Source organism: Dipodomys ordii, unplaced genomic scaffold, assembly GCF_000151885.1.
Source record: "Dipodomys ordii isolate 6190 unplaced genomic scaffold, Dord_2.0 Scaffold128, whole genome shotgun sequence".
NCBI classification, from domain to species: domain Eukaryota; kingdom Metazoa; phylum Chordata; class Mammalia; order Rodentia; family Heteromyidae; genus Dipodomys; species Dipodomys ordii.
Window position 1 is genome coordinate 1,419,869 of NW_012267344.1, and position 8,834 is coordinate 1,428,702.

Below are 8,834 nucleotides of genomic sequence, written 5' to 3' on the forward strand. Positions count from 1 at the left end.
GTGTGTATGTGTGCCAGTACTGGGGCTTGGACTCAAATCGCGATCCTCAGATCTTTGCCTCCTGAGTAACTAGGATGACTGAGCCACTGGCACCCGGTTTTTAACACCCTTGTCTTGTTTGAGAAAAGCAAGGCCGGGCATGCACACAGAGCTGCAGGCAAAGCCTGCCTGGCAGGGGCGGAAGACACAGGTTGCTTCTCTGATGGTTTCACCTAGGATGCCCTAAGAGCCGCATTCAGGAAGTTTCTCACTGGCCAGGGCTGGCCACAAAGGCATTCCAGCGCATTCATTGGCTGTAAGAGAAGCCAAAGCTGACCACGCCCCCCCCAGGCTGGCCGAGACTCTGATGTCACCTCCACTGTGGCCCAAAGGCCGCGCCCAGACGCAAGGGTGTCTGGGCTTGGGCCTCGTCCCGCCACAGGCTGGCTTCCTCTGGCCCTTATCTGACACGTGGTCCTCGGAGTTTCACAGTTTGGATGTTTACAAAAGTAGCATAATCTCAGGAAGGCGGTGTACAGAAGTTTCATTGCACAAGTCAGACAATGAGTGCATTGCTTTGTGGGGACCATGTCGCCCCTCCCTTCACCGTCCCCCAGCCTTCCCCCTCCTGTGTCTGCCCACAAGTTACACAGGTCATTTTGCGTGTGGATGTCTTGGCGTGTAGGAATAGTCGCGTAGATGTCACTGGTAAAACAACCCTGATCTGGAAATCAGCAATGCAAACCTGCCAGAACCCGCCCCAACTTTGTGAGTTCACGTGCTATGCTTTCGGATTGGGGATGCCGAGTCTGTGATTGCTTAGCATTACCAACGCACAAGACACCCGCTAATAGCTGGTCCTGTGAGCTAGAGACCCAGCTTGGAAATGAGGAAAAGGACACAGAGAGGGTAGGTGCCGAGCTGGAGATCACACAGCAATAGACTAGCAGCAGTCTCCGTTCTTTGCCATGTAGTCTGTTTTCTGCAAGAGTACTTTTTTGGGTAGTTTTTAAGGTAGAATTTGATCCAGGTGTTGTTCAGAGGGGTGACCGTTTCGTAAGTCCAGACAATGGCACCCCTTCCTTCGCTTTCCCTCAGTTTCTCCACCCACAAGTTTCACAGTTCATTTTCCACTGGAAGGGTCCCCTGATCACATGATTGCATGTGTTCGCCCTCCATTTTTGCATTCTCCCTTAGTCCCCCCGTTAAAAGACAGAAAACAAAAACTCTAAAGCAAAACCAAATACTCTCATCACTGCCACCGACAAAAAAAAAAAATCTCCATGTTCCATTTCCTGGAATTTGTTTCAATCAGTGGATTTTAAATGTTCACAGGGTGATGCCTTGAAAGCCCCCCCTTTTTGTTTTTGGTGCCAGTACTGGGTTTCAAACTCAAGGCCTCACACTTCCATTTATCCTTTTTCACTGAAGACTGGTCTTCTACCACTTGAGCCACAGCGCCACTTCCAGTTTTCTGGTGGTTCATTGGAGATAAGTCTCTCGGACTTTCTTGCCTGGGCTGGCTTTGAACCGCGATCCTCTAGATCTCAGCCTCCTGAGTAGCTAGGATGACAGGCGTGAGCCAGCGGCGCCCGGCCCTGAGAACATCTTAACACTCTTCCCCGAAGTGAAAGCACCTGGATATTTAATGTGGCTGGACGTGCGCAGGGCTTTCCCTGGCCTCTTCCTCCTCATGCATCTGGCATCTTCCTGCTGTCTTCTCTGACTCCTGCGTCTGCAGTGATGCGTTCCCATCCATGTATCTTAAAGATGCGGTGACCGAACTGAGCAGCGAATTCAAGGAAGTGGGAGAGCCCATCACCGATGACAGCACCAGCTTGCACAAGTTTTCCTACAAGCTCGAGTATCTCCTGCAAGTAAGTGTCGCCGGGCGTGCAGAGGCTTTGGGGGCCACATTCAGGATGCGATTCAGAAGGCTCAGCAGAGCCTCTGGGTGGGGCTTGAACTCTGGGCCTGGGCGCTGTCCCTCAGCTCTTCAGCTCAAGGCCAGCACTCTACCACCTGAGCCACAGCGCCGCTTCAGGTTTTCTGGTGGCTTATTGGAGATAAGAGTCCCATGGACTTTCCTGCCTTGGCTGGCTTTGAACCACGATCGATCCTCAGATCTCAGCCTCCTGAGGAGCTAGGCTGGGCGTGAGCCACTGGTGTCCAGCCGTCACTGTATATATGTGTGTATATATATATATATATGTGTGTGTGTGTGTGTGTGTATATGTATATATAATTTTTTTCCTGTTGTTTTTGTTTCAAACGAAGCCCATTTTGGTTTGGGTTGGAAATGACTCAGCGCTGACATTTGCTTGCGGTTTGGAGTGTTAATTATTAAGATAGCATCTATTACTGCTGGAGAGTTGAGTCACTGGTGGACCAAGTCATTGCCTTCTTCACCCAAGTCGAGCCTGGTTCGCACACTGCACGCTGCGTGCTTTGCTTGCATTTCTTCATCATGTATTTGCAGCCTTGGCAGTGGCTTTCCACAGAACTGCAAGGAAGTTCCTTCAGGGACTGACATTTGGTGGGGGGGGGGCAGCTGTTATTCCTAAATCTCGCAGCTATATCCCCCCCAAGAGTTAGCCTCTTGTAAACACTGGAAATGAAGCATGCTCGTGTTGTGATGAACACACTAGTTTGTGCTGGAGGCACACGATCTGTAGTCCTCACGCCTCAGGAGGCTGAGATCTGAGAGCTGTAGTTGAAAGCCAGCCCAGGAGAGAACAATCCATGGGACTTGTAGCTCCAATTAGCCAGCTAAGAGCTGGAAGCAGAGCTGTGGCTTAGGCGGTAGAGTGCCAGCGCTGAGCGGAAAAAGCCAAGGGAGAGCACGAGGCCCTGGGCTTGAAGCCCAGTACCAGCACCAAAGTCAAACGAACCACGCCCCACCAGCAAAGCACCAATACCAACTTGCCAATGCATACAAGCAACGGCCATCAGTGGCTCCCCTCGGCTAGGCTAATGCCTAACAAGCAAGGCTTGTTGCTGTGTGTGGAATTGGCGGGTGAAGAGTGGTTTGACCTCCCTCCCTCCCTCCCTCCCTCCCTCCCTCCCTCCCTCCCTCCCTCCGCCCCATTGCCTCCTCAGTTTGACCAGAAGGAGAAGGCCAGCCTCTTGGGACACAAGAAAGACTACTGGGACTACTTCTGTGCTTGCCTGGCCAAAGTGAAAGGGGCCAATGACGGGATCCGCTTCGTCAAGTCCATCTCGGAGGTGAGCCGGGGCCTGCAGGGGGGCCATGTTAGGAGTACGATCGGTGCTTACATCCCACGTTCCCCGGAGGCCTATGGCCCGGACCATCTCGCCCTAAAGAAACAAAAAGATGACTGGACTCAAACTTGCTGTGGGACGCTTGCTTTTGCTCCTTGGCTGCCGCTCTGCCACCCACGCCACGCCTCCACCCCCCCCCCAAACACAAAGACCCCTTAGAGCTGGATGCCCGTGGCTCAGGCCTGTCACCCTAGCTGCTCAGGAGGCGGCGAGCTGAGGATCTCAGGCCGAAGCCAGCCCAGGCTGGGAAGTCTGTGAGACTCTCTATCTCCAGTGACACACCAAAAAAGGAGGAAGCGGAGGTGTGGCCCAAATGGTAGCGCGCCAGCCTCGAGTGAAAAAGCTTAAGGGACAGAGCCCAGGCCCTGAGTTCAAGTCCCCCAGGACCAGCACAACCTCTCCCCCATCCCCCCCCCCCAAGTCTCTGGCCCTACAGCTTGGCCAGGAGACTTGGATTGGGAATGGAGAAGGATGTGGGGGGGATGGTCTCAGGGATATTGGTCAACATGCTGGTGTGCTAACCATGTCCCACACCCAGCCCTGAGCCCTTCCAGGGCAGAAGGCCATGTGTTAGAGCTCTTCCTCTGTCTGTCTGTCTGCCTGCCTGCTTCCCCAGCTCCGGACGTCTCTGGGGAGAGGAAGAGCCTTCATCCGCTACTCGCTGGTGCACCAGAGGCTGGCAGACACCTTACAGCAATGCTTCATGAACACTAAAGTGACCAGGTAAGGCCCAGCGCGGCCCGCCCCGGGATACGATGACGCATGCGCCAGGCGTGGTAGGCGCCTGTGGAGGCCTGACCCCACCCACCGCCGTCCTCAGTGTGGAGTGGCGCAGTGTGTCTTCATGGGCGGTTGTGAGAGCCAGATCGCTTAGCTCCTGAGGTCAGGTCATTCTCCACCTGCCAGCCACACTCACGGACACACAGGTGGCAGCCACCAGGACTGCTGGGTTCCCCGGAGATGGTGACAACCAGCCAGGGTCAGGCTGGGAAGGAGAAGGGGAGGAGGAGAGCGGCGAGGCAGCCTGCCCAGGAAGGGAAGCTGCTAGTGATGAGGAGCTGCGGGTCTGGGACTCACCCACGGGACCCCTTCGTGCTTGCCCGCGCGCGCCCCAGCTCTGTCTCGCCCCTCCCTACCAGCAGTCTCCTTAATCTGAAGAAACCAGTTTTGACCTCCAAAGAAGGAAGATCGAACGGGAAAAGGCCGTGTTTCATGTTGGCACCTTTTGGATGGATTTTGTGTCATGAAACGCTGCCCGTCTCTGTGGTGGGAAGGTGTTTTGCTTGGATGTTTGGGGCTCGCCATTATAAGCAGCTGGACTTCAGCACCCACAAAATCAGCCTAGTGCTTCTTAAGCCTCATCGATGCTACCTTTTTTTTTTTTTGTCGGTCATGGGGCTTGGGCCTAGGCGCTGTCCCTCAGCTCTTCAGTTCAAGGCGAGCGCTGTACCACTTGAGCCACAGCACCACTTCCAGCTCTCTGGTGGCTAATTAGAGATAGACCAGCTCAGATTTCTCTGCCCAGGCTGGCTTTGAACTGAGATTCTCAGATCTCAGCCTCCTTAGTAAGTAGGATTACAGGTGTGAGCCACCAGCACCCAGCTTCCCTTTTACAATTTCTATTGCTTCATGTGAAATGAAGTAACATTTCCGGGTAGTTCGTTAGGTTTTAAGTGGCTGGCTGAACAGAAATTTAATAGGATGCTCGGTGTCTCCTGCTGAATTCTGGGATAGGAATAGAAGATGAGTTTGTCCTTCAAAAACCAAGTGTCCTGTCCCCAACAATTTCCTTTTCTTGGCAATCCCTGGAGGTTGAAGGTTCCTCACATGCTTTTTGGGAAAGATATTTAATAGAAATAATAAACGAGCAAGCGTGAAGATCCCTGCAGTCATTTTCCAAGAAGAGCAAGCCGACTCGAGCATCCTATTTATCTACAGCAAAAATGAAATCGGCTGGTTTGTCTCTTGTTAATTTACTGTAGTGGGTTAACACCTGTTAACTGACTGGTCAGATTCATGCTTCCTTTATTCCTTTATTTTTTTTTTGTCAGTTGTGGGGCTTGAACTCTGGGCCTGGGCACTGTCCCTGAGCTCTTCAGTTCAAGGTGAGTGAGCGCTCTATCACTTGAGCCACAGTGTCATTTCTGGTTTTCTGGAGGTTCACTGGAGATAAGAGTCTCACAGACTTTCCTGCTCAGGCGTGGCTTTGAACTGCGATCCTCAGATCTCAGCCTCCTGAGTAGCTAGGATGACAGGTGTGACCCACCGGCGCCCAGCTCTTTATTCCTTTCATTAAAATCCTTGTTCACACCTTTTCTGTTTCTCTCCACAGTGACTGGTACTATGCACGAAGCCCTTTTCTGAAGCCCAAGCTGAGCTCCGACATCGTGGGCCAACTCTATGAGCTGACCGAGGTTCAGTTTGACCTGGCCTCCAGAGGCTATGACTTAGATGCTGCTTGGCCGACGTTTGCCAGGTACTTACCAAAATACCCCCCAAACGAGGCGCTGGTGGCTCCAACTGTCATCCTAGTTATCCAGGAGGCTGAGATCTGAGGATCACGGTTCAAAGCCAGCCCACGCAAGAAACTCCATAAGACTCTTAAACCACTCAGAAAACCGGAAGTGGCCCTGTGGCTCAAGTGATAGAGTGCTCACCTGGAGCTGAAGAGCTGAAGCACAGCACCCAGGCCCAGAGTTCAAGCCCTACCACTGACCCCTCCCCCCAAATAAAATATATAGCTGGGCCCAATGGCTCACTCCTGTAATCTCAGCTTACTCGAGCTAAAGAGCTGAGGGACAGCGCCCAGGCCCAGAGTTCAGGCCCCACGACCGGACCCAAAAAACAAACAAAAAAACAACAAAAAATCATTCCAGCCATGGCAGAAAATTAGCCCCTTTTCCACAAAGCAAGTTGGACATGGGGGTGGTATTATCCAGCTATCATTACAGCTATGCAGGAGGTCCATATATAGGAGGATTGAGCTCTGAGGCTGGCCCTTTGCCTTTACTACCACCACCAACCCCTTCCCCCTCCCCCCCCAAAAAAAGGAAAGAGACATTTGTGGTTGTGAAGATTGCACAGGCGCCGCCGTAATTGTGCTTACTCAGCACAGCTCATGCCGGTGGCACAGACGTGTTGAGGTTTAAGGTAAGATAGCATCTGAGGGCTCCACGGCTGAACCAAATGGGCCAGGCCATGCGCGTCCGTGGAAAAGCCCGCGCGAGGCCCACGGTTTCCATTTCCTAAAGGAACTTGGAGGCAGCAGCCACAGGAAGAACGTGGGCCCAATTGTGTCGACCATCATGGAGGCATTTCAGGCAAAGGGGGTGAAAGTTAGAATTTGTCCCCGTAAAAGGTTGCTGAAGAAGTTCGTTTGTTTTGTTGGTTGTGGGCCTTGAGCTAGAGCTGGGCCTGGGCGCTGTCCTTGTTCTCTTCACCTCAAGGTGAGCACTTGTCACTTGAGCCACAGCACCACTTCTGGTTGTCTGGTGGTCTCTTGGAGATGACAGTCTCACGGACTTTCCTGCCTAGAGTGGCTTTGAACCGTGATCCTCACATCTCAGCGTCCTGAGTAGCTAGGATGACAGGCGGGAGCCACTAGTGCCCAGCCTCATCTAACAAAGATTACGCAGTGTTATTTTTGTGTGTATCATGTATGGGTGTGTATACGTATGTACACCCATGTGCATACGGACACATGTACATATGTATGTACACACACGTGTCTTCTATCACCGCACAGGAGGACGCTGGCCACTAGCTCTTCTGCTTATATGTGGAAACCCCCGAGCCGAAGCTCCAGCATGAGCAGTTTGCTGAGCAACTACTTGCAGGTAACGGCAGGAAGGCTGGGGCTTTCCTTGCTATTGTGACCACCCCGGGACGGCCTTGCCCCTCACAAGTCAGGGGAGCCGTTTGCACATACCCATTGCTCAGACCAGAGCACGGACCATCCCCCCTCGGGCTGCATCTACCACGTTCTGGAATTTAGTTTTTTGTTTTCTTTTTTTCTTCACCCAAAGAGAATCCAACCAGACTCCTTGAAATCTAGTTTTTGGTTTTTTGTGCCAGTCCTGGGGCTTGAACTCAGGGCCTGGCAGTGTCCCTGAGCTGCTTTTGCTCTAGGTTAGCGCTCTGCCACTTGAGCCACAGCGCCACCTCCGGCTTTTTCTGTGTTTGTGGTGCTGAGGAATCGAACCCAGGGCTTCATGCATGCTAGGCGAGTACTTTACCACTGAGCCACCTTCCCAGCTCCTAAATCTAAATTGTCTTAAGAAGATTTTTGTCGGGTATCTTAAAAGTAGCAGTTTAACACTGGAATTAAGCATGATGGAGTGAAGAAAAGTCAAATCGTGCGTGGCCCTGCCAACAGGGCGCCTAAACTTCAGCTCTCTCCTCCATGAGATGGAGCACTTGAAATCCTCGCTTGTGAGGAAGGGAAGGCGTGAGCAGAGTGTAAGGGCAGGTCAGGAAGTCATAGGTAGCAGTATTTGACTGACGTATCGCCGCTCTCTAAAGCTTTGTGGAAATGGGTCACTCAGCCAGTAAGGAGCTGAGATCTGTAACCCTTGCTGCTCAGGAGCATCATGATTTGAAGCCAGCCCAGGCAGGAAGGTCCATGAGGCTCTTATCTCCTAACCACTGCAAGGATGGACGGGGAGCCATGGTTCAAGTGGTATAACACTAGCTATGAGCCGCAGAAGCTCAGGGGCAGCGCCCAGGCCCCGGTTGGAGCTCCAGTACTGGCACTTAAAGACAATAAAAAAGGGCTGGGAAGGTGGCTCAGTGGTAGAGTGCTTGCCTTTCATGCATGAGGCCCTGGGTTCGATTCCTCAGCACCACTTAAGCAGAAAAAGCTGGAAGTGGCGCTGTGTTTCAAGTGGTAAAGCGCCAGCCTTGAGCTGAAGAGCTGAGGGACAGCGCCCAGGCCCAGAGTTCAGAAAAAATAGACAATAAATAACCAACCTAGAGCAACATTTCAAGTAGAAAATAGGCCAGTCTTCATTTTGTGGCTTCGTATGATACACGGGTGCGCCACGGTGTGTGTGGAGCATGGTTACACTCAAGTTTATCTAGCAGCCAGTGTCCATTGCGGGAAGCAAGGTGGAAAAGCGGCATGCAGAATACACATCTCAGTGGTGTTCCCACGCATCATGGCCTTGAACTGCGCTCCTGACCTGGGGCCCATGCTTTGAACAACGGGTTCTAGACCTTGGGCTAGCTCGTTAGACTCCACCCTAGGCCGGGGGTGGGGGTGGGGGGTGGGCTCCGTGCGTTTTGAATCGTGCTGCTCCAAGCAGCCGGGTTAGGTCCTTCATCTCAAAAGCTACTTGTCTTTTTGTTGTCCCTGCTGTTCCTGTCCCCTTCCTCCCCTCCCCCCCCCCCCCCCAGACTCAGGATATGGCTTCCAGCTTGGACCTCAGCAGCCAGGTAAACAACGAGGCGCTGGAGGGCTTTGACGAGATGCGGCTGGAGCTGGAGCAGCTGGAGGTGCGGGAGAAGCAGCTTCAGCAGCGCCTGGAGCAGCTGGAGCGGGAGAACGGGGAGCTGCGGGCCGCCCGGGGGGCGCA

The 8,834-nt window shown here is 52.9% G+C and overlaps 1 protein-coding gene across 1 annotated transcript in view; it reads left to right on the plus strand.

Annotated features, from left to right (window-relative positions):
- The first annotated feature begins 1,573 nt into the window (after nt 1–1,573).
- The window catches only part of Fyco1 (FYVE and coiled-coil domain containing 1), a 19,794-nt gene continuing 12,533 nt past the window's right edge, over nt 1,574–8,834 (plus strand). Inside the window, exons 1-6 of the mRNA XM_013030229.1 lie at nt 1,574–1,856; nt 3,079–3,204; nt 3,878–3,984; nt 5,594–5,737; nt 7,007–7,097; nt 8,656–8,829. Coding sequence (XP_012885683.1) covers nt 1,737–1,856; nt 3,079–3,204; nt 3,878–3,984; nt 5,594–5,737; nt 7,007–7,097; nt 8,656–8,829 — 762 coding nt within the window. The 5' untranslated portion in view covers nt 1,574–1,736. The remainder of the gene's footprint in view (nt 1,857–3,078; nt 3,205–3,877; nt 3,985–5,593; nt 5,738–7,006; nt 7,098–8,655; nt 8,830–8,834) is intronic.